This window comes from Cynocephalus volans, chromosome 8, assembly GCF_027409185.1.
Source record: "Cynocephalus volans isolate mCynVol1 chromosome 8, mCynVol1.pri, whole genome shotgun sequence".
Classification (NCBI taxonomy): domain Eukaryota; kingdom Metazoa; phylum Chordata; class Mammalia; order Dermoptera; family Cynocephalidae; genus Cynocephalus; species Cynocephalus volans.
Window position 1 is genome coordinate 81,892,309 of NC_084467.1, and position 26,426 is coordinate 81,918,734.

At 33.6% G+C, this 26,426-nt stretch overlaps 1 protein-coding gene across 1 annotated transcript in view; it reads left to right on the top strand.

Moving 5' to 3' along the window:
* Positions 1–26,426, top strand: part of CCDC18 (coiled-coil domain containing 18) — a 73,964-nt gene that overhangs the window by 31,849 nt on the left and 15,689 nt on the right. Inside the window, exons 15-24 of the mRNA XM_063105435.1 lie at positions 3,613–3,747; positions 3,989–4,066; positions 8,586–8,702; positions 14,011–14,178; positions 16,471–16,613; positions 21,546–21,709; positions 21,926–22,139; positions 24,279–24,378; positions 25,081–25,197; positions 25,849–25,992. Coding sequence (XP_062961505.1) covers positions 3,613–3,747; positions 3,989–4,066; positions 8,586–8,702; positions 14,011–14,178; positions 16,471–16,613; positions 21,546–21,709; positions 21,926–22,139; positions 24,279–24,378; positions 25,081–25,197; positions 25,849–25,992 — 1,380 coding nt within the window. The remainder of the gene's footprint in view (positions 1–3,612; positions 3,748–3,988; positions 4,067–8,585; positions 8,703–14,010; positions 14,179–16,470; positions 16,614–21,545; positions 21,710–21,925; positions 22,140–24,278; positions 24,379–25,080; positions 25,198–25,848; positions 25,993–26,426) is intronic.

The window sequence follows — 26,426 nt, forward strand, 5'->3', positions numbered from 1 at the left end:
AAAGCGAGTTGGAAAAAGAAAAAGTTGGAGGACTCATACTACCAGATTTTAAGACTATAAAGCTGTAGTAATCAAGACTGTGGTATTAGCAAAAGAATAGACACACAGATGAAAGAACAGAAAAGAGAAGTCAAGAAACAGACCCAGCAAATATGATCAGTTTATATTTTACCAAGGTACAAAGGCAATTCAAAGTGGAGAAAGGATCTTTTAACCAATGGTGAACATCCATATGCAAAAAACTGGATCCTCAATGTATAGGTATATCTTATATAAAAATTAACTCAAAATGGGTCATAGATTTAAATATAAAATTTTAAAAGCATAAAACTCTTAGAAAAAAATATAGGAGAAAATCTTCATGACCTTATGTTAGGCCAAGAATTCCTAGATATGACACCAAAAACACTATAAGGGAAAAAATTGATAAAATGGAAATCATCAACATTAAAAACTTTTGTTCTATGAAAGACACTGTTAAGAAAATGAAAAGACAAGCTAGAGTGGTAGAAAATATTTGTAAATCACATATACAACAAGTTATACCCAGCATATATAAAGAACTCTCAAAACTTATCAGTAAGGAAACAACACAATTTTTAAAATGGGCAAAAAATTTGAACAGATACTTCACCAAAAAAGATATATAGATGGCAAATAAGCATATAAAAATATGCTAACCATGAGTAGTTATAGGGGAAATGCAAATTAGAGCACAATGAAATAGTACTACATTCCTATTAGAATGCGGAGACAGAAAAAATGAGAGAGAGAGTCTGGCAATAGCAAATGCTGGCCAGGATGCAAAACAATCAGAATTCTTATATATTGTTGGTGGAAATGCAAAATAGTTCAACTAGTCTGGAAAACAATTTGACATTGTCTTATAAAGTTAAACATACACTTAACATATGTCCCGACAATCCCAGATATTTATTCTAGAGAAATGGTACTTATGTTTACACTAAACCTGTACACAAAAGTTTATAGTAGCATTATTCCCAATTTTCAAAAACTGTAAATAACCCAATGTCCTTCAGTAGGTAAATAGATAAACTATGGTACCTCCATACAATGGAATACTACTCGGTAACAACAGGGAACAATGTATTATCTCCAAGAAATTATGCTGAGTGAAAGAAGTCAATTTTATAATCTTGCATACCATACAATTCCATTTCTGTGACATTCTCAAAAAGCCAAAAGCTATAGGTTGGAGAGCAGTTCCATTGTTGCCAGGGGTTGGGGTGGGGGAAGAGTTTTCAGTATGAAAGATCAACATGTGGGAATTTTGAGGGTGAAGGTACTGTTCTGTATCCTGATTGTGGTGGGGGCTTCATGAACTTATGCATATATTAAATGTTAAAACTCAGAACTATACACCAAAAAAAAAAAAAAGAGAAAAAGAAATTTACTTTATATAAACTAATTTTTAAAAAGCCTGCCACCTAGAACTATTGTTAAAATCTTTTTTCAATGTATTTATGTTTTAGGAAGAATTTCTGAAGTTATTACATTCCTTTAAAAGGCTTTTTCTGTTGGAGTTAATCTCTACACCTTTTAAAAATTTTCTTCTCCTTGTTTAATAGAATCTAGAATTTATCTTTTTTCTCTATGCTTAATGGAAATATTAACTTGCAAATTTTGTTTTTTTCTGGATTATCTTAAGTTGCTTAAAAGGCCTCTCTCTTTTTTTTTTATTGTAACATAGTTGATTGGACATATCTGTGGGGTACAGAGTTGAATATTAGTACCTTGGTGCAATATGTGATTCTCAAATCAGGATATACAATATACAAAGTAATTGTTTTTCATGGCCCTTTACCAATTCCTCCCTTTTCCTCCTTAAATCTCCCCCTTTCCCACTTCTGGTAACCTCAGTTCTTTTCTCTCCTTTTGAAAGTTCAATGTATTATTCTGATTGTTTTGTCTTTTTTTTGTTTTTAACTCCCACTTATGAGTGAGGACAAATGTTATTTCTCTTTCTGTGCCTGGCTTATTTCACTTAACATAATTTTCTTTAAGTTAATCCATGTTGCCACAAATGGCAGTATTTTATTCTTTTTTATGGCACAGTAATATTCCACTGTGTAAATGTACCACATTTTCCTTATCCAGTCGTCCAGTGATGGACATTTAGGTTGGTTCCGACTCTTGGCTATTGTAAACAGAGCTGTGATAAACACGAGAGTGCAGGTATCCCTCTGACATGATTTCCGTTCCTTTGGATATATACTCAGCAGTGGAATTGCTGGATCTCACGGCACTTCTGTCTGTAGTTGTCTGAGGAACATCCATACCATTTCTCATAATGGCTGCACCGATTTACAGTCCCACCAGCAGTGTAGGAGGTTCCCCTTTCTCTGCATCCTCTCCAGCATTGGTTATTTTCTGTCTTTCTGATCGCAGCCAATCTAACTGGGGTGAGATGAAAACAGTCTCTATTTCTGATGTGTTATTTGTTTTTTATTTCAGAGTTCCTTGGTTTTTACATTTTCTAGTTAACCCTGATGCTGCCATATTCTTATTATATGAATTTATATTTGTGAGATATAGATATATAGATCAATAGATGTAACAAATATTTTTTGTACTGTGTGTACTATTTAATAAAAACATACACGTATATATGTACATACTCAGTAATTTAATATTTTACCTTCACAAAAGTTTTGAAAGTTAGATAACACCAAATTATTGGTGAAGCTGTGGGGAGGAAGAATTCTTATGCATTTCTAATAAAAGTATAAATTTTGATGCACTTTGAAGAGAAATAGCTAATGAAGTTAGAAATGTGTATATCCTACAACCAGAAAGTCCACTTCTTGGTGGTCTATTCCAGAGAAAGTCTTACACACGTACATAGAGAGATGTGCAAAGGATGTTATTGTGACGTTGTAATAGTGAAAAGCGGTATATCTAACTGTTCCTGAGTAGAAGAGTAGACAAACTACTTTATTTTATTTTTTATTTTTTATTGTTTTTTAAAAGATGACTGGTAAGGGGATCTTAACCCTTGACTTGGTGCTGTCAGCACCATGCTCACCCAGTGAGCCAACTGGCCATCCCTATATGGGATCCGAACCCATGGCCTTGGTGTTTTCAGCACCACACTCTCCCAAGTGAGCCATGGGTCGGCCCCAAACTACTTTATTTTTAAAATGGAATATTGTACTTCTGTTAAAGTAAATGAACTAGATCCACATATATCAATATGGGTAAATATATAAAACAATATTGAGTCAAAAAAGCAAGTTGCCAAGACTTAGAAATATTGATATCATCTATGTAAATTTTAAAGACAAAACTACATTACATATTGTTCATGGATATACAAGTACATATTTAGTAGAAACAAAAAAAGTATGAGAATGAAACATACCACAGAATGATAAAGTCCAATTTCAACAAAGTATTGGTCAGAGAGGAAAGGGAAAAGGGATAGGTATGTGATTTAATTTCGTCTTTAAAAGGAGACAAACTGAAGGAAACTTGGCAAAGTGCAAAAATCTGTGTAATTTTAGTAGTGTTTCACATGTGAGTTTTATCTTTTTTATATAATTAAAATGTTTCAAAATATTAAAAAACGAATACTCCTGTTTTTATGTTTAGCTTGAAGCTGAACTAGAGAAAAAAGACCAACAATTTAAAGAACAAGAAAAGACTATGTCCATGTTGCAACAAGATATAATATGTAAACAACATCATCTTGAATCACTGGATAGACTCTTGACGGAAAGCAAAAGGGTAAAATCATCTTCATAAAAGTGCTGTTTAAAAGCTGAGTATAACATTAAGGTCAAGGATTAAGATCTGCTTACCAGCTAGCTGCCAATAAATAAATAAATAAATAAATAAAAGCTGACATATTTTATGTTTGTGTAACGTACCTTTAAATCTAATTAAATCAGTTGTTTAACAGCCTGTTACTAATGCTAAAATGTTTAGTTGCATATTTATATTTTCCTACCAATCTGTATGTTTGCAGGAAATGGAAAAGGAAAATATGAAGAAAGATGAGGCTTTGAAAGCATTACAGAACCAAGTATCTGAAGAAACAATCAAGGCTAGTATGCTAACACTTTAATTTTTTTTTCTTATTGAAGATATTCTTGTAGCTTTTTACTTTTCTCCATAAGTGTAAGAACTGTATACATACAATAACACCAAGGTCCAGGTTTGATCCCTGTTACCAGCCAGCTGCCAAAAATTTAAAAATTTTAAATATTTTAAAATTTTTTAAAAATTATATACATAAAAGGTAATTAAAGCTGAAGATTTGACCTAACTCAATGAACTGTTTCTGTAAGTGTATTTTCTTTTATGTGAATTAGGATCATAATTATTTGATAATTGATAAGCTAGTTTATAGATCAGCCTCTTTTTTGTCTTTAAAAGTTTTTTTAACCTTTAAAAATGTTTTTTTAATTTTAGCTGTAATTGCTACTTATTAACATTAAATAATTAACAAAGGAAGTGAAGGGAGATGAAACTAAAGCAGTCAAGTTTTGCTTCTTTTTACCAGTTCTGCTGTAAGATTAATTGGGAGATAAATCCAGAATTTCCAGCTGAAATATGGTTTTGTGGTTAGTATATCTTCGTGGTTAAAAACATAGGCTTTGTTGCTTGGGTTTTTGTTCTGGCTTCAGAGTGCTTACTAACTGGCTGTAATCTTGGCCAGTTTATTTAATCTCTCTGAGCTTCAATTCCTTGTCTGTAAAATAGGAATAACAATACCCTAGAAGGCTATTATCATGAGGACTAAATGAAACAAGGTATACGGGAGTACTTCAAAAAGTTTGTGGAAAAATAGAATTGAAAAATAATACGAATCACGCCATGAACTTTTTGAAGAACCCTCATATAAAGTGCATATACTAAGTTACTCAAAGTTTAATAACTAAATGACGTATAATCAATATTTTCTTCTTTGCATTTTTAGTGTTAAAAATAAGTCCAAATGTGCTGCTACCTTTATTCTGTCATATATAGCTTGAATATAAAATATTTTTTAAAATATATTATTTTTTGCCTAGTATGGTTTTTAATCTATTTTGTGATGATGTATGCTCATGTAAACATAATTAAATGTTTATCTATAACTATTTCTATAGTAGTCTCCAAAAGTCTTAAAATGCCATGTCAATTCATTTTCTCATGTAAGAATAACCTCAAGGGTTATTTACATTAAAAAAAATCATTACTGTCCAAAGGTCGTAGGCATAAAATAATTTCATTAAATAAAACCCATATAGCTACTTAAGTCCTGGTTTTCATTAAACTATATATCACATCTAGGCAGTCATCTGGTAAGGTATCTTTATATGTTAATAGTCAGATATGACATGGAAAGGAAATCAGCAAAACAATGAATTATGGTGTTGGGTTTTAGTCCCTTGACACCTTTAATAGATTTGCTGTTTGGGGAAAAAATCAAAATGAGGAAGAAATATAGAAGTAAAATTCCAAAGACTGAAGCTGTATTAAATCATTCTGATATATAGGATATTTGTAGCAGCCAAATAGAAGTCTAAGGTCTCCTTCTTGTTGCTGATTATGTCATTACCACCTTCTTTTTGACTTTTGTCCACTATCTGCATGCCTCAGTTTGTTCTCTGCAAAAGAAATATTTTGAATTTTCTATTTATAGGAGAGTTATAAGAATCAGTTTAAAGTTGTGTTACTTATACAAGTATGAGTAATGAGAGCTAAAAGGTTGGTGAGAAAATTCTGAACAGGTAACAAGAAACCAATGAAGTAAACGAATTGTTACCTGCTATTAAGTAGAAAATTCAAAAGGTGCTTATTAAATTTAGATATTTTATTTATTTCATTTTGTTTTTCTTTTATTTTCTACTCTGGATTCCTTTTTTTTTCTCCCAAAATCTTAAGTGGAAAAATAAACAAAGAAGAAAAATGCAGCTGCTTTTGTTGAAGATACATACCCAAGAGCTCTACCTCCTTGTTCCCAGACTGTGTGCCTGAGGAGGTTCTTTGGTTTCAGCTAGCAGTGTTTGTTTTTATTTTGATTTCATTCATTCATATGCATATATAAATGTATATTTGCAAGTGGTTTGCATGTGGTGTGTAATGTTTATTTGTGTGAGATTCAGACTTTCAGACTCTTTTTTCAAATAAGAAATCCAATGGAGTATTGGTTGTTTTGGGGTTTTTTGTTAGTTTTAATTGATTTATTATTACTTAAATTTTTTAAAATTTCAAACCCACAGGAAAATTGAAAGAATAGTATAGGGAACACTTGTATACCCCTCACCTAGATTCACTGTCTGCTACACTCTAGCTATACTCACTTCATTTCTCTTTGCACAATACATGTGCATGCTTCTGTGTGCACCTACCCCTCTCATGCACACTACCTTTCTGCCAAACCACCTGAGAGAAGTTAGCATATGTCATAATACTTTACACGTTAATACTTAAACATACATCTCCTATGAACAGGAACTTTTTCCTATGTGGCCACACCTCCAATACATACAAGGGAGAGTCAACATTAATTCAGTAACATCACTCAACACACATTCTATATTGAAATTTTCCCGATTATTTTAATATGTCCTTTATATTTTATAGCCATTCTACTTGTAGAATATCTAGCCATGCCCCAGACCTGGAACTAAGGTGAATTAAGTGAGGTGCCACCGGCACAGAATTTAGGAATACACTCTCAGGATTATACAAGTAAAAATGATCCTGAGAGTTTGTGCCTCCTTAAATTTTGAGTACTAGATACCTTGATGTTACAAAACCGTGTTCTAACCACCTGCCTACCCTTCTGCCTCACCCTAATCCTGACACAGCTACTGAAATAGAATCTGTATTTTAATGGGGTGTCCATTGAAACATAAAAACCTTGAGAAACACTACCTTAGCTTGTTCCTTTTTCATTCACCTGTCTAAGATTCAATTATAATTCACGTTTTAGATTCCCGCAATCTAGACCAAACTTTCTGTCTTCTATTCTTTGTGACACTGAATCTTTTGAAAAGTCTGGGTCAACAAGAACACATCATGAGCTATACTATGTTCCTCCCACTGATTCACATTAGGAGGCATATAATGTCAGACAGGCCATTAATGACAATGCCAGTCTTGACACCTTATTTAAGGTGGTGACTGACTGCCAGATCTCACTATTTTAAGAGCACATTTTTTTTCTTGGTAATTAGCAAACAAACTTTGGGGTAATTCTTTGAGGACTTATGAATGTCCTGTTCCTCAATAACCTTATAACCAGCAGTTTTAACATCTAGTCATGAACCTTGCCTGAATGAGTTATTACATTGTTAATCATCAGGTAGTGATATTCTGACAGATTTTTTTCTCTGTATGGAATATGATACAAGAGCTGATGTCCATTCTCTTGCTTAAGAAAGAAAACTTACATTCATTTGTACCTTTCCTAAAACAAATGTTAATTTAAAAGTTATTATTAGGGCAACAGTTTATTAACAAAGATAGTCATTCAGAATTACAGACTTTTCATCTGTTAAGGGTTACATGCACAGGCTATTGGGATAATCATCGAAAACTGTCTTACAAGATTCCCTTTTTAGAAATAAGAGTTCAAGGATAATTTCATGAAGTACAATAATATCTGTATTTTCTCTTTTTCTCCTTATCTCGCTGAGATGTCTTTCACACTTTTGAGACTGCTTACTAGAATGTTATTAGCATTAAGACAAAAAACACCCCTGAGAAGCTCAAAATTACAATAAAGAACAGAAAGGAGTGAGAGAAGAATCTTATAAATAGATGGGATATGGAGCATATATGCAAATTGTAGGCATTGAACTAATTTTTGAAAAAAAATTTACTGAATTTGAGTTACTCTTTATTATTAAGGTAATATAAAGCATTTGCAACTGTATAATGACCCAAGTTAGATTTCTAACTTTCTAAAAGTGTTTTCACTGATTCAAAGCAAAGAAGCTTTCTCCTAAGTTATTTTTTCCTAACTGACAAAAAAAATTTTCATTCTTAGTAACTTCAGTGTTTTAAAATATTCTCACCTTAGCATTTTGTTAACCATACACTAGTTTGTACTCAGTTTTCTATTTTTCTTGTTCAAGGAGTCTGAAGAAGTAGACTTCAGTGCTACTTACCTTTTAAAAAAGTGTTTTAGGGTGTTTGGCCTACAGGTTCTTGACAATTGGCCCAAGTCTATTTTGTCAGTCTTATCTACCAAATAACCATTTCTTGCAAATTCATACTCTTGATACCCTAAGCTCCTGCCAGCTTTTCACAATTCCCTTTCACAGTACTTTGCCTCTGAACATATTCCCTCCTCCTGGAATGCTCTTCTCCACTTGTTCAACTCCTATTGATTGTTCAGGATTTCATTCTCTGGTTTCCTCTTCAGTTCCCTAGTTTGCAATGATGAATTAGTTTTTCCAATAAATCTCTTCTGTAATAGTGTTTTATATCCTAAGTAGGACTCTATATTCACTGTTTAAAGCAGTGTGGTAACATTAGGAGATAAATCTGTAAAATATTGAGTATGTAATATGTAATAAGCATTCATTAATATTAGTTGATTTTCTTTTCTTTTTTTTCTTGCTTAGGTCAGACAACTAGATTCAGCATTGGAAATCTGTAAGGAAGAACTTGCCTTGCATTTGAGTCAATTGGAAGGAAATAAGGAAAAGTTTGAAAAACAGCTAAAGAAGAAATCTGAAGAGGTAAATCAGCATTTCCTTTATATATAACATATTTTTCAAGTGATTTCTTTTTGAGGTATTATTTTCAAGATACTTTAATAAAATTATGGGTTTATGTATCCAATATAAAAAAAAAATCTTTCCAGTAAAATGTAAATTCTAATTTTATGTTCCTTAAGGAACAAGCATTATTTCAATGCAACATAAAATGTGACACCTTAAAATTCTAATTCTTTTACTTATTTGTTAGAAAATCAGAAGAATAAATTATTAATATCAGAGTAATTCTAATGTAAAATGAATAACACTTAGAACATTGTTTTAGATTTAGAGGTATAAAATTCTTCAAAAATTTTCCATTTTGTTTTTGTTCCTTCTAATTGTTTGAAAGATTGAGAATTAGTTTTAGAAATTTAACTTTCTTTATTGAGCTGAGTTTCTCAGATAGTAGATTGAAGACTTTTCTTGAGTTATTCATCTTTATATCCTCAGTGTATAGCACTTTATTTTTAATAGGCACTCACTAAATATTTGTTCAAAGGGATAATCTTAATGAAGAATTCCTTTAATTCTTTGTTAGAATTTATAATGTTTGTATTTTAACCTTGAATTCATTTTTAGAAATAGTCCCAATGAGTCTTAGTCAAGGTTGTCCTGAATGTATCAGGAAGGTCCAGCCAGAGAAATAGAAGCCCTTATATATCTTTCAAATGGAGGGAATTTTATACAGAGAATTAGAAACACAGGTGATGGAAGAGTGGAGAAATCAAACAGCATACTAAGGCAATTCAAAGATGACCATAAGCAGGGACCTGCTACCATCCTTAGGGCTAGAGGAACATCAGAAGAGATGGTGCAACCAAAGGCCAGAAGCAGTGCTACTTAGCTGGAGCTGAGACCAAAGATAATGGGTCTGTCTAGTAGAAACACGGGTAGTAGAGGAGAACTGCAGCTACTGGCCACTACCGTTGGCCAAACCTGTCTGTAACCTGGAGAGCAAGGGATGCTAAGAAATGCAGTTTACTGGGAGCACTTATTGTATTTTACGGCGTGAAGTGTTGCCCAATTCTAGAATCACAGCAAAGCTAATTGAGATCTTTAAAAAAAGAAAGAAAAAAATACAGTTAATACTGCAGTACATAGCAGAACAGAGGAAAGGCAGAAATAGATCTCAGAGCAAATATGTAGTTGACCAGCACTTCAGACTTTGGGTGCATCCTGTAATTATATAACCTTAGAGGTTAAAAAGAAAAAGAAATCTTTAGATTTTATATGGTTATGTCTAATTCCCTTCACCTCCCCCCATGAAGATTTTTATAGCAGCTTTGATAGATGGGCATATAGAAATTAAATCATCTGAACTATGTATACTTTGACTTTTTAAAGTAGGAATATCATTTTTATTACTATGATCTTCTTTAAAATAGCATAAAAATACACTATTTTAGCATTAATTCTACTGCCCTCACTCCACTCCAGCATAAAATGATTTGGCAGAGATGAAATGTGGAGTAGGCAACATTTGTAATAGGAGAGTTTGATGAGCTTTAGACCTTGCTTCTTAGAAACAACATCAGAGGCTAGGGTGGATAAGAGGCATTTACACATAAAAAAAGACTTAGAATGATTTCCAAAACAGCTAAAAATATAAAGCTAGTATAAAACTGAATTAGAACTCCAAAGTGGTAGTCAGGTACGTACAATCGACTAAGGAGTAAGTAAATTAGAAAGATTTTTAAGGCCACTTATTGCTGCTGAAATATTAGCTCAAATGCACAAGCATTGACTAACTTAAAAGCTCATCTGTCACTTGCTTAGGTATATTGATAAGAAACATGGAGAAGAATCCAAATACTATTTACTTTTAACTTATTTGTTTTTAGAGCAAATTATAATGTCTTAACAGAGAAAACTCTTTCTAATACTGGTTAATATAATTATTACCTAGAAACAGCAGAGTTGTGAGATTTGCATCACGTATAGCTAGGTTTAGAAAGTTTGATTTATAGTAAATCCATTCTGTTAATAATAGGTAATGTTATAAAGATGTTTTAATCTTTTTAATCAGTGAGTATGTTCAAATCACATAACTAGCTGAATAAATAAGTGGCCCTAGAACATACTGGTAGGAATTTAGCTAGTTGTAAAAACTGTGTGTTAATTATCCATTGCTAAAAGCTAATACATATTCCTCTGACCTTTGGCCTCAGGCAAATATTCTCTTCCTGGTGGTGAAATAAATGCATTTATGTTTGAAATAATGCTGACTTTGGGGTTCTGCATTTTTAGAAAATATTTTAATTCCAAATTAAAATGTTTTTTTAAATGCTTTTAAAAATGATAAAATCGTGTTTATGCAAAAGTACATTGTCAACATGATAGAAGAAAATAAACACAAAATAGATGTGAATAAGCCTAAGTGTTTTCTGCATAAAGAATTTATTCAATAAAATCAGGCATTGTGTCACATTTCTGCATTATATTTTATTTTTAAGCAACGATTATGAGAGTGCTTCTGCTTTGGATACACATTAATACTAGATAAAGTTCAGTGTAAAATAGATTTTATAATCTAAATTCTACTTTCTTACTGACTTTAATTATAAAATAATAAATCCTCTGGAAAAAGTTTATTCTCTGAATACAATATACTTTAATAGAGAATATAACGTAAAAATGATTTGTCCTATATTTATGTTTAAAGTAAAGCCAACTGGAAGTTAAAGGACAGTGTAATGAAATGTCAGTATGAATTTGATATATGCAGGTTATATTTTGTGCATTAGTATTTGTGATATAACTAACATTAGATACTTCAATATGTGTAATTGAAATTTTGACAGTTGTTATATAAGACCCGTACACCATGCACAAATCCCACACCTCGGAAGGGCTCACCTCACAAAGACCACGAGCTAGAGGCCGTTGCAATAAACATGAGGTTTTATTATTCCAGCATGCTGGGGTCGCTTCGTCTCCAGGACAAAAGCTGCGCCCAGTTTACAATACAAGCACCTTTTATACAGTTTTTCCTGAACAGGTCTTTATGACAGGATGAGTTGTTGGTTATCTGTGGCGCCCTTGGATTTATGGGCAGACTTTAGCAGGCTGGCACCCCAATAGATCTAGATCTGTGGCGCCTTTAGATTTATAGGTGGGCTTTAGCAGGCTGGTACCCCCGATAAGGAACGACGCTTCTCTCAATCATATATCTTCCCTCGGGCCAGGAGGCTCTTAGATAAGGTACTAGCCAGTTCCTGGAACCGGGTGGGGGCCATTCCTTTCTTGGAATGTTTAGTGTACTTGGGCCCGCCTGCCCTTTTAGAAGCTGCTTAATGGCCCCTTAGAAGCTGCTTTACATCTCAATAGCCCCTTAGAAGCTGCTTTACTTAGAATGTCATTAGCAAGCATTTGTCACAAAACTGTGTATACTAAAGTTTATATTTTTCTATAATCCCTACAATTTCTACAATCCCTACAATTCCTACAATCCCTACAGTTAGATTATTGAAATAAAATTTTGTTGCTATTATATAATATGGCTTTCTTGGTGTTTTGGTAGGTCTTATCTTTTTTTCTTCTATTTTGTCTTATTTTAATATTTTGTCCATTTTTTTCTCTGATTAGGAAAGTAACTGTGAGACAGGATGTTCCAGTAAAGAAAAAATAGTATTTTAACCTGTCTTGCAGGCAAGTCAGTTCTATATGAAATAAACCACTGCAGAAGTATGATCTGCAATTTAGTTAGGAGCTTAACAGAAAAACAAAACATGTGATACTGAAACGTATTTGTACTAAATTAGATTCATACAGACAGAATTAAGTAAAACAAATTAGCATAAAAAGGAGTATAATAGCAGGATTAGAAATTGGTTAGTTGCCTGTGATATCTAGGGTTACTCCAAGTTTATAACATGATCATATAATGCAGGAGCCTAAAATCTAAGAGCTTCTCATCACAAGCAAAGAGTATTTGTCCCCTAAGCTCTTCATAGTGCTGCTGAATGTTTAGCTGCTAAATAATTAGAAAAAAGAACCAATTTGTGGTTCTCTTCCACTGTTTCTTATAAGGACTAAAATTCCTTTCTTCTGGAATGATATTTATTGGAAAGATTCTTTGCTTTAAAGGAATGGCTTTATTTTCCTTCATTTAAAAAAAAATTATTACATAAGCAATAATAAGAAAACTTTTAAAGAAAATATACCTCCAACCCACTCTCTAATACTTCAGTTGTCATTTTTCTATTTGCATTTATATTTTTCATAATAATGAAATGTGATTTTTAGCTTAATTTTATTTTATAAAATTTTATGTTTGCCATTATCTTTTAAATTATGATTTTACATGGTTTGCATCATTTTCAATCAGATTGATGTATCATCATTTATTAAATCTTTCCCTTACTTTGGGAGGAGGTGAAGAATATTATAAAATATAATTTAAATTATTCTTCATGGTTTACACTATTTTAAAAATAATTTCTGTTGGTAGATTTTTAGGATTTGGATTACTAGGACAAAAGACATTTTTTCCCTTCTCAGTAGATGCTTCCAGGTAACTTTCAAGGTATCTTTTAGAGCAATTTGGAAGACCAGCGTATTCAAGTCCTAAATGTTAGGAGTGAATGAGTGAAATTTCTTAGTTGGTAGTGTCATTCCTTTCTGTATTTTCTGGAGCTTGAATATTCAGGTGTGCTTTGCTAGGATATTATTTTATAAACAACAGCAATCATAGCAATAATGTATAAGTAGCACCTAATATTTATGCAGTGCTTTCATGGCTATAGTTTATTTTCAGTAAGGGGGGAAGATGCATCAGGTGGAGCATAGAGAAATCCATGGCTGCCTATGTTCTTTCCTCCTTCTGGGAGGGGTCACACAGAACATGCTCCTTTTTGTAGTAATGAAAAATGGCAATGTGTACAATGTTTCTGTCCGGGGAAGCTTGTTTGTGACTCAGTGTTTAGGGTTTTTATTGGGGCCTGAAGGAACAATGACCCACCTACCAATATCAAAATTCCAAGACTCCTAGAAAAAAAAAAAGCATGTTTTAGTGCCCCAGCCAAGCAAAACAACCTCCTCACTTAGGAGCATTTTCAAAAGCCACATTCCCTGATATAAACTAAGAGCCAACCCTATAAGCGAGCCCTTCAGGTACATCTCCCCATTTTAAAAATGAACCCTGCCCTTCCACATGATACACTATAGCTATGAATACAATTGCTCCACATGGCAAGTGAGAATAATAATCTAATAAGGACAGCTTTAACATTTTATTGCTTTTTATTTGAAATGTTTCATTGTAATGGGAAATATATATATTTGTTAGGTATATTGTTTACAGAAAGAGCTAAAGATTAAAAACCACAGTTTTCAAGAGACCAGTGAGCAAAATGTCATTCTACAGCATACTCTTCAGCAACAGCAGCAGATGTTACAACAAGAGACAATTAGAAATGGAGAGCTAGAAGATACTCAAACTAAACTTGAAAAACAGGTATATTTTATTGGACAAAAATGTATGAAATACAATTTTATATGTATGAAATAGAAATTTTTAAAATCATTAGTATATTTTTGGTTAGTTGTATAAATTGCTATTTAACCTCAAAGATTTCACATTTCAGGAAATAGTCTATATTAATGTTATAAAATAGATAAAGTTCTATTCCTATGTAATCTGACCTGAATCTCTAATACTGTGGCCACATGTTTGTCATTTCATACAATTTAGGTATAGTTTTTTTTTGGCTGGTCATTATGGGGATCTGAACTCTTGACCTTGGTGTTATCAGCAGCATGCTCTATCTGATTTAGGTATAATTTAGACATCTTTATTCAATTTCTCTTCTTGGGCCCAAATGTAACACCTATCTGAATCATTATTCCTTCTAATTTCTCCTTTTTGGATAAGGACATGATATGATATTCCCTGAAGAAATGGCAAAGCAGTGCACAAAAAGAAAACCCCAAAGGAAACTAGCCCTGCTATTTAGTCCTAAAAATAAATTATTACTCCAACAAAAGAGTCCTAGGGAATTTTATATTAGCATCTAATCTTTTTTCTTTCATTCATTACCAAATTTGCCTAAATTCTTTAGACAGATATTTTATGTTTTTCTTTTTTTCTTTTCAAAAGAAATCAAATTTACAGGAATGTATAAATTAGAAAATGATAGTTCTCTTGTTATCCTACTATATAATTTAACCCTTTTGTCGTTTGTCTGGTCTTTATCTACTTTTTCTGAATTCATCCTCAGCCTCTCCAGTGGAACTAAAGAATCTCCTCTGAATATTCAAACACATCAGTCAGATATCCAGTATTTTCTTTTTTAGAGACATTTTCCTGTGACTCTCCATCCCTTTTTGTTAAAGTCTAGACCTAATGCTTGCTATGTCTAAGCTTCATTCTGAAGCATTTCTTCATCTCATCTGTGTTTCATTCCCACTACCTAAATCCCTTATCATTGACTCTAGTTTTTGCAGGACTGATCATGATTCTTGTTCCTTATAAGGAGGGAATAGATTTTTTGATGGTTCCCTTCCCTTTTTACCTGGGTACTGTTTTAATTTTATTCTTGGAACTTAAGTTGGAGGGGTTGATATTAATGGTTTATAATCTGTATTTAGTTCTTCAGTAAGGGCTTTTAGAAGAGCAAGGAGGATATTAAAGTCAGAAGCCAGAGGTTTTCTTTGAGACCACAGTCATGTAAGTGTTTATTGAAAACACAAAGTGACTGAGATTACCTAGGGAGAGACTATAGAATGAGATGCGAGAAGTTTGACTTGTACAAATCTCTGAGGGATGTGATCCACGGAAGCCAAGGTATTTCATGAAGGAAGTAATGTCAGTTGGTGTCATGGGCTGCTGAAATCCATGTCAATATAAAATGTAAAATGAGGGTTGGGAAATGTTCATTGGAATTAGCAACTTGGAGATCAATTGTGATGTAATTGCAGTTTTTTATGAAATGGCCAGATCACTATGGGTTGAGGAATAAATGAGAAGTGAGACAATGATACAGCAAGCATAGAAAACTCTGAGAAGGTGGGCTATGAAGGTGAGGAAAGAAAGGGTGGTAGCTGGAGGAGGTAGTGGTGTGAAGGTAAGTTCTTTAAAATGGGAAGGTCTTGAACATGTTTAAATGCTAATTTTTAAAAAACCAAAAAAAGAGTAGAAAGAGAGATTAAAAATGTAGGAGAGAGCAGAGATAGTCAGTTGTGTGTGGTTCCTGAGAAAGTGGATAGGAATTGAATCCAGAACACCCATGAAGCAAATAGACTTATACAGGAGGAAGAATACCTCCTTTATTGTAGTAGAACAGAAGAAAGAATGGATAGGAACAAATGCAAGTTGTATTGAGAGCAAAGGCAAGTTGTAATGTTTGAGGTCAGTTGGGAATCTGGGAATTCTCGAATGAGCCAATTTGTGAAGAAGGAAGGGAGCATAGTTTGACAAGAGAAGAAAACGTTTCAAATGAAGAAAAGGACAATTCAAAGCAGAATATTTACTATTATTTTGTTCAATTATTTTATGTCCCATTTTAGTGCTATGATGTGGCCACTTCTTTGAATATGAGAAGTATATGAGTGAAATATCTTTATTATTAAAAAGTAAGCTTTGCTTTCATTTTTTCAAAATGTTACTTCCTGGTCTATTCTTTGATTTTTATAATATATCTTGGAATTGAATGATAGGCTAGGCTACATGTTTATAAAAGTATTTTTCTTCTGAATAATACTGAGCTGTGATTGAATTTAAAATATTTACTGAAAATGACTTTAAAAGGTATCAAAACTGGAACAAGAGCTTCAAAAACAAAGGGAAAGTTCAGCTGAAAAGTTGAGAAAAATGGAGGAGAAATGTGAAGCAGCCACACATGAAGCAGACCTGAAAAGGCAAAAAGTTGTTGAGCTTAGTGGTACTGCCAGGTAAGATGTCAGTATGTTAGTCTTATTTACCTTACCATTTAAAAATCAGTAGTATCTGAGTTTCAAAATCAGGTAATGTTCAATGAAACGTTTGCATGAGAAATTAATTTATCCATAGTCTGTGTTGCTATAGCATTTTGTTTGTGTCTCCCTCATGTTCTTCATTATGCCTTCTGTTTTTTTCGTTGTTTGTATTATAGGTTACTACTTTTAACCTTCCTACTATTTTGTAAGTTCCTTAAGTCAAGGATCATATCTGGTTTGTTTTAAGGTCCTCCAGAACAACTAACAGTTTCTTATACCTCACAGGTACTCAGCAACTGTTGTATTAAACCGTGAATAACATTAAAAGTTGCAGGCAAAGAGGTACTCATATAGAGAACACTTTTAGGGGCTGTAATTGTATATGGGAGGAAGTAACTTAATAAAGTAAAACAGTGGTCCTTGGCCTTGGCTGAACATTAAAATCACCTGAGGAGCTTGTAAAAAGAATACTGAAGGACCGACCCCATGGCTCACTCGGGAGAGTGCGGCGCTGGGAGCGCAGCAGCGCTCCGGCCGCGGGTTCGGATCCTATATAGGGATGGCCGGTGCGCTCACTGGCTGAGCGTGGCACAGGCGATGCCAAGCCAAGGGTTGAGATCCCCTTACCAGTCACAAAAAAGACAAAAAAAAAAAAAAAAAGAATACTGAAGCCTGGGTCCACCTTTTGATCAAATCATATCTAATGATTCTTATTTAATTTGGCTGGACTGGGCTCATGAGCTGAAAGCAATAACCAGCTTCCCCAGATCTCTTCTTTGTCAACAACAATTGAAATAATTATTAATAGAGTCATAATTTGCCCACACTTCTACCAGCAGGAGTCAAGAGTGAATTTATGCAATGTGATTCAAACCACATGTCCCAAGATTCCTTCTCCCCCATTGACAGGGGTTAAGATAGAGCCTTTATGCTCAGAGTAGCAACTTGCATCCCCAGATGTACTACTCCACCCTCTCAATAGGACCAAGATGGTATCCCATGTTTAAGGCTAAGACCGTAGTACTTCAGACCTTCTTTCTTCCATTGACAGATGTCTGCCCACTGACACAGCCTTACCACTACTGTCTACCTTGAGTCCACAAAGACTAATCACATTATAATTTCATCCTTATTTATGCCAGCTACCACAAGAAACCCTAGATTTCCAGGTCAACTCTCATCTCTCACACTAATTTCCAAAAAGCTCTCCTTATATTCTGTTCCTTTCTCCCACCCCATCCCAACTTCTGAAAGAGTTCCATTGTGCCCTCTGGAATTCAAAGACAATCCTGAGAGACATCACCTATACTCTTCACTTCTCCTTTTCTCTTGCTGTAACAGAAACCTGACATTCCCCTGAAGACATTGTTTCTTTCCCTGCAGACTCTAAGGTAAAAACTTTTCCCCACAGCTCTTGTACCACAGAGTCAGGACATGGAGTAGTGTACCATATACTCTCTGAACCTCATGTCATTGAATCATATCATCCCTTACTGTTGCTGACACCTATAGACCATCTGACTTAACTGTTGCTCTCTCCAGTACCACTTCTGTCATTATACTCAGAGATTTCAATATATATCTGTCTGATCCTTCTGACACCTTGGCTTCTCAGTTTTTATAATTTCTCTCCATCGATGATCATGATCTCTATCATACTTCAGCCACTCACTCTCATAGTTTACCTTAAATCTTATTCCCAATGTCTCCATTTTCTCCAAACTCTGAATATTATGCACCTAACCCTATGTTATTGCCTCATTCCCTCTAATACCCCAGATCCAACAATTCTTTGACCCAAACAGGACCACTAATCCATTGATTCCACCATTGTCTCATTCCCTGATGCCCTCTCTCCTTTCTTTACTGGGCTTTAATTCTAGTTAGTCATTAAAATCACTAATTTGCATATACCCACAAGTCCCTTACCCCTTTCTTTGTGGTATACAGCATTGAGTTAAATCCAACTCAGACTACTCCAAGCCTGCATCTTTACAGAGGCTGGAGAAAATATAGCCATGTTGACTAGTCTCACTTTAGATTTTAATTCATAACTTCAAACTTTCAGTGTTCCCTTAATGCTGCTTGGCAATTATAATATTTTTCACTCTTGGTTTTCATTTGTTTGTTTACTTTTTTTTTAGCTGCTGGTTAGTACAAGGATTAAACCCTTATTTTTCACTCTTGAAGAGGTTTGTTTTACACCTTTGCCTCTTCTTTCAAAACTCCAACAACTTCTTCCAATCCTTGCTCTCACTGATCTTGCTTTCTGCTTCACTGAAAAAACTGAAGCAATTGCTTCTTCCTTTTTAACCCCACTTTTTTGACTTCTAAGCAAAAAAACTTCCTGATTATAGCTAACAGGCACATTCAATAAGAAAAGTTAGTCCTAAATACTAATAGGAAGCTTATGAACTAAATGATGAAAGTTTATAAGAAACATGTACCCTGGTTCCAAAGAAATCTTCTCTTCGTGAAGGGGTTTTCTCTGTTTCCACTGTTAATTCTTTCACTTCTAGAACTACAATTTATAAAATTCTTTTTCTTCCTCAAAGGTATTAGACTTAAAATATATCTGTATATGTGTCCTTAGATCTGTTTTAGAGTTAAAATATCTTCAAATAGAAAATTAATTTATTGAGCACCTTTTGTGTGCCAGGTAATGTACTGGGTAGACACATTTACTCATTTAACCTCAAAACAGCCCTATGATATAGTTTTATGATTCCTGTCTTTAAAATAAGAAAACTGAAAATCAAAGAAGTTAGGGTATGAGATGTACAGTTTAGACATTTTCTAAAACCAGAGTTTTTTTCTATTTCACAATCACTAAAAGGTTCTTGTGGTCCTGCATATAAATGTCACTGAATGTGAATGATCCTGACCCTGGTTTCTCAGTGCTGAGGCTCATGTAGCATTTGATAGATTTTTCAGACTGCCTCCATAGCCATTTTTAAATCTTTTGTACATTTGAAGAAGTCAGAGAGTCTCAGTATTACTCTTGCATAAGTTCAGTATTAGTTTTATAAAAGGTCAGTATTACTTTTGCATAATTCTTCCTTTGGCCCTGTTTCCAATCTCAGATTTGATTGCCTTCAATGACTCTGGGACAAGGAGGTGAAGTATTTCTGGAAAAACTAGTTGATTTAAAGTCTGTGATGATATTTTTAAAGTTATGGGATAATTTTAAGGATTGGATTATTTATGTAATAGTTAAAAATTTTTTAAGTCCTTAAGTATTTGTTATATTGTTATAATATCTAATTTACTCAACATTGGCAAGGAGTGAACAGTTGCTCATAAATGAAAAAAATAAAGGTGGAGTTTATCTCTATCAAGTACTGAAACTTTAAAACAAAACAAAACCAAAAACATTTTTTGGTAGAAATTTTCTAAAACACATTTTTTCTTGGCATTTTTACCTTCTCTGGTTGTCTCAGTGTTATCGTTATGTACGTTGGTTATTATACCATGCCAAAATATAAATGAAACCTTGAGGCATATAGAATTGTTTGTTTTTTTACTAAAGTCTGTAGACTGCTGTGCTTTTTGAGTTCTTGTATGTGTTTTTTATAATTTTTCCCCAATTCCTTTGCTGACAGACTGTTAGCTCTTGGCACTGTATGCAAACCTCTTTTTAATTATTCTCTAATTATCTGTTTTACATCTACTCTAATATTAGAAGGTAATTGGTCAAGCTAAAAATTGTTTACCTGGGATTTTAGAAATGAAAAGGGGTCATAAGCACTTATCTAATCTAGTTGTTCTTAACTTAGTTGGATCATGGGCAAATTTGAGGATCTAATGAAAAGTATAGATTGTTTTCTATACAAAGGTGTAGATGTACGTACATAGTTTTGCATATTGTTTAAGGGATTTTATAGTTTTTAGGTTCACTTATGGACCTCAGGTTAAAAACCCTTTGAAACAAATCCAAATGTGTCTATGTTGCATTTACAAAAGAAATGTTCCGACTGGCAAACTCAATTTAGGAAATTTCAAAGACCAAAAAAACCAAACCAAAATGTTGACACAAAGGAGCATCGACTCTGTTCACCATTGAGAATAACATTAAAAATCGTTTAATTAATGAATATCACATTAGAATTACCAACAAATGGACTTAAAACTGCCTTTCAGTATGTTGATTTGTTTATAAATAAAGGAGCTTTCCTGTTGGAATAACCTCAGGACTCACTGAAAATTGGTAAATCTGGCCCTATGACTATTATTAACTAGGTGTATTATCTTAGATAATTCACCTAACCACCCAGTTTCCTCATCTGTAAGGCAGGAGAGTTGCACTAGTCTAGGAATCTCTAGTCCCTTTTATTTAATTAATTTATTTATTTATTTGGTGGCTGGCCAGTACTGGGATCCGAACTTGTGACCTTGGTGTTATAAATCTGCGCTGTAACCAATTAAGCTAACCGGTCAGCACTCTAGTCCCTTCAAAGCTAAAAAAGATAATACTAGTAATAAAGATCTGAGTAAAAACAACTGACTTGGCTCTTCTGTGAGTAGTATGGTCTTTATGATGAATAATTTGATTGCTTGGCTTCATTATTATATGTGTTACAGATAATAGAAATTACAGATAAATGAGGTACCTATTCCTGGATGTTCAGTACATACAAACCTAGAGTAAAATGTAGTTAGATTGAAAAGAATGCTAGCCTTGTTAAATACTATCAGGTAGTACAGTTGTAATTAGTGGTATGTAATTTGTCAAGAATTATAATCTTTTAGTAGAAGAATTTTTTTAAATGTAATAGGTGATTTAAGATTCTGACTAGACATTTTGCTAATATTTGTCCTTATATAATTTGCAGACTTTGTTTAGTCAGAGACAAGCTAGTTGGTTTTTAAATTTCCAAATTACCTGATTTATTGTTTGTTTTTAATTAGGCAAGTAAAACTTGAGATGGATCAGTACAAAGAAGAGCTGTCTAAAATGGAAAAAGAAATAATGCACCTAAAACGAGATGGAGAAAATAAAGCAATGCATCTCTCTCAATTAGATATGATCTTAGATCAAACAAGGACAGAACTAGAAAAAAAAACAAATGCTGGTAAGCAGTAGGTTAGCTGAGCTTAGCTACCTGCCTATTTGTACTTCAGTGGAGTAAAGTAAGAATTTGAGGTGGCGGGGCTGGAAGGGACAATGAATGCTCAGTATTTTGCCTCTTATAGATGAATAAGATTGAATATTCTTAATTATAATTATTTACAAAGTTCGTAATAACAACTGGTTATATATAGTTCTAAAATTATTCTCTCCTTAATAGTGAAGGAGTTAGAAAAGTTACAGCACCACAATGAAACTGAACTAACAGAAGCCTTACAGAAACGGGAAGCATTAGAGACTGAACTACAAAATGCTCATGGAGAATTAAAAAGTACTTTAAGACAACTTCAGGAATTGAGAGATGTGTTACAGAAGGCTCAGTTATCATTAGAGGAAAAATACACTACTATAAAGGATCTCACAGCTGAACTTAGGTGAGTTAAATAATAAGAAATGATATCACAATTACAGGTATTTCTCTCTATTACTCTGAGTCCTTGGATCATACAGTAAAATTTGTTGTTGAATTCTAGATGTCCAAACTTCTCAACTACCTTTGGTTCACTGTGACTCATTCTAGTTCAGTCAATCCCATGCTCTGTCTAAATAATTCAGCTGTTGCTATTGGCTGCAAATACTTCTATCCTCAGTCTTTGGACCATTTTACACTGGCCCTAGTGGTAAAAGAAGATTGGGCAAGCATACAGCAGTGCTAATAGCAAAATAATATTAATAATTATAATATTGTTCTTTGTATTAAGGCTTTATTTATTTATTTTTTATACTTTTAAACTGGTTAATTTTATTTGTGAATTTTACCTCAATTAAAAAAAAAAAAAAAAAAAAAAACTGGGCCGAGCCCGTGGCTCACTCGGGAGAGTGCGGCGCTGGGAGCGCGGCAACGCTCCTGCCGCGGGTTCGGATCCTATATAGGAATGGCCGGTGCACTCACTGGCTGAGTGCCGGTCACAAAAAAGACAAAATAAATAAATAAATAAATAAAAATATATTAAAAAAATAAATAAATAAATAACTGAGAGAAGAAGATTCCACAATAAGATGACAAAGGGGAAGGAATAATTGGGAAAAAAAATTTTTTTCTATGCACTTGAGTATCTCCTGGAATAATTTAAATTTTTTTGACAAGGGAAGTGACAGGACCTGACATTTGGGAAAATAATATTGCCAGAGCATAAAAGGTTCATTGAAGAGGGAAGATATTTCAATCATAGGCAGTGATCAGCCTTTTATTCATTTTTTTTTTTGTAAACATAAAATAATTTTATTATGTATTTATTTTTAGTGGTACATAATAGGGCTTTATTACAAAGTGAAAGTACATGCTGAACATCCCTGCAGTGGAGAAATGCACACGTGCCCCTGGATTCTTAGGGAGAGGCTTTTTATGTTGATCTGGGTCAGGGGTGTTTCTCTCTTTTTTAAAAAAATTAATTAATTTAGTATTATTATTTTTTTACATTCGAAGATGTTGTGGAGCAGTTGTGGGGGAGGGGGAGAGAAGGAAGGGGAGCGGAATATGGTAGGAGGAGGGGGGGGCGTTGTTGAGACCTGTGGCACTCCCCTCATTCCATCAGGGGAGCCCTGGGAGCTTTCAGCAGCAGCTTGGTAGTCGTTGCTGGACTGGATGTGGACATTGGGGTGGCACGGCTAAGTCCCTTGGCCCCCTCCACCCTGGCTTGGGCACCCGGGGTGCTTCCGTAAGCCTTTATTTTGTGCCAGGACTATATCAGGGAGTTCACATATGATTTCTCTCATTTCCTTACAACAAACCTATCAGATACATGTTACCATCTTTTTATAGTTGAGAAAAATGAGACTTGAGAAATTAAGTAAAATGCTCAAAGTCATACAGGTAGTAGGGTTTAGAGAAGGGAGTTAAACACAAGTCTGTCTAATTCCAAAGTCTCGGTTCTTAGAATACTAGTGATAACATAAAATGGTATGCCAGCATACATCTATAGTGAGTGAACGTAGCAAGCCAGACCAGAGCCAAAGTATGAGTATACACAGCAATCAGTAACCTGTCTGTATTTGAACCAGCAACCTTGCTGTGCCACAAATCTTTATCTTACAACAAAGACTTTGTAGCCTGAGGAAAATTTCCAGTCCTCCGCAAGGTCAATATTTGAAACTGCAAGGCTTTGGAAAACCAGGCCCTGCGAAGTACATTTGCTTTAAGAATATTCCACACTGTGATATCAGTGCATGTGTACAATATGTAATGATCAAATCAGGGTAGTTAACATATCCATCACCTCAAATATTTATCATTTCTTTGTGTTGGTAACATTCAAAATCCTCTTTTCTAGCTATTTGAAAACATACAGTGAATTATTGTTTACTATAGTTACCCTTTGGTGCTATGGAACATTAGAACTTATTCCTTCTAGCTAGCTGTAATTCTTATATCCCTTAACTAACTGCTCCCTATTCCACCCCCCACCCTGTGCCCTTGCTTTTAATTTATAGGAAAGATAACCTGGTTGACCTAACTTTTTAAAATTGTAATATTTCTACTATCTGCTTGATCATTTTCTGTTCATAAATTGCAGAGAATGCAAGATGGATATTGAAGACAAAAAGCAAGAACTCCTTGAAATGGATCAGGCACTTAAGGAGAGGAATTGGGAGCTAAAGCAAAGAGCAGCTCAGGTTGATTTTCTTAACTATATTTTAATATAACTTTTTGGGGGTGGGTGGGGGAGCTGGCCATTTCAGGGATTGAACCCTGGACCTTGGTGTTATCAGCACCATGCCCTAACCAACTGAGCTAACTGGCCATCCCCCTTTTAATTATATTTTAATGGAATTTTCTATTATGACACAGTCACACAGGATCACTAATTTTTGGTAAAATGGGTATTTTTTTAGAGCATATTTCTTTTTCTTTGCACACAAGTATTTTTTATTGTAGAAGTATGTCATCTCTCTTAATCTTGATTTTTTATAGCAAGTAGATTTTGAGAATGAGAGTTAGCTTATAGTACCTCTTATCTTACTACATATCAGAGGAAAATGGACTTAAAGGAGTTACTATTTCAGCTAAGTGTTGGAGCAACAACAATATCCATAAGGCATTAGAGATTTTAATCCAGCATAAAATGAAGTCTGAACCATTTTTTTTGGTCATTTACGAACATAATCATATCTTACTAAGTTTCTGTAATATAAATGAGGCTCATTAACCAGTATTAGTAAATAATGATAATTTTTCCCATTTTAAAAAATAATTTACTTGAGACATTTATGCTTCAGTTACAGCTATTATAAACAATTCCAAAGCACATTCCAAGCATACAGATTTTCACATCAGAATAAAATTGAACAGTAGTTTAAAGTTATTTTTTTATTTAGGTTACACATTTGGATATGACTATTCGTGAGCACAGAGGAGAAATGGAACAAAAAATAATTAAATTAGAGGGTACTCTGGAGAAATCAGAACTGGAGATTAAAGAATGTAACAAACAGGTAAATTATTTTTAAATTACATATTTTAAATTGTTCAGAGAAAAATCACTCCTTAACTGTAAGTACCCATTCACATAATACAGCTTTTCTATAGGATACATACAATTAAAACATTATGTAATTTTAATCATCTTGTACATGTTACTCCATATTCATTTATCTCCTCTTAATATTATTTTGAATATAATTTTTCTTCTTTCAATATGTCCACATATTTATCATAATGTGCGCACTGCTGAATTTGTATGAAATATCTCGGAAGGATTTGCAAGTAATTCTGGTAAATGTGGTTGCTTCTGAGGAAGGAACACAGTGGGAAGGAGATTTTGTTTTCTCTAACTATATTTTTTACCTCATACACATATTACTTTTAAAATAATTCATAAGGTCATGTAACATTCCTTGTTTTAATACATCCTAATTTTCTATTCTTATACAAATGTGATTGAGACTTTCATCTTTTCCAGTATATTTTCTGTGTACATATTAAGCACAAGAATTTCCAAGTTATGGTGTTCAAGAAAAACACCTTTTTATACTTTGCTTTTTGATCTTTTAGATATGAGTGTTTAAAGCTTGACTTACTTGGAACATAGATATGATTAAGTTTTTTCTTAGTTACATCGATTTGTTCATCTGTTTAAAATTTAGATAGAAAGTTTGAATGAAAAATTGCAAAATGCCAAGGAACAGCTTCGAGAAAAAGAGTTTATAGTGCTACAAAATGAACAGGAGATAAGTCAACTGAAGAAAGAAACTGAAAGAACACAACAAAGGATGAAAGAAATGGAAAGTGTAAGCAAATTATTTTCCACCTAAGGAACAAGTAGCACTCTCTGAAGAGTGAAATGAATGTTTATGTTTTAAACTGGTTGGTTTTAATATACAGAAACTGTGCCACAGGTATTTTTAAGCTGATTACTGTGCCAGATACCTATTAGTTTTTTGACCTTTTAAAATATTTTATTCTTTTTTTTTTGGTCTTGGCAGCTGGCCAGTATGGGGAATCTGAACCCATGACCTTGTTGTTACCAGCACCATGCTCTCCCAAGTGAGCTAACCAGCCAGCACAAAATATTTTATTCTGATGATCTAGGTATAGGCAAGGTCAATGTCTTATTTATCTTTGCATTCCCTACAGTTCTTGGCCTGGTATCTCTTCACATGGTAAATTCCCAATGTATGCTCATTTGGTCAACAAATATTTATTGAGAATCTACTATGTAAGA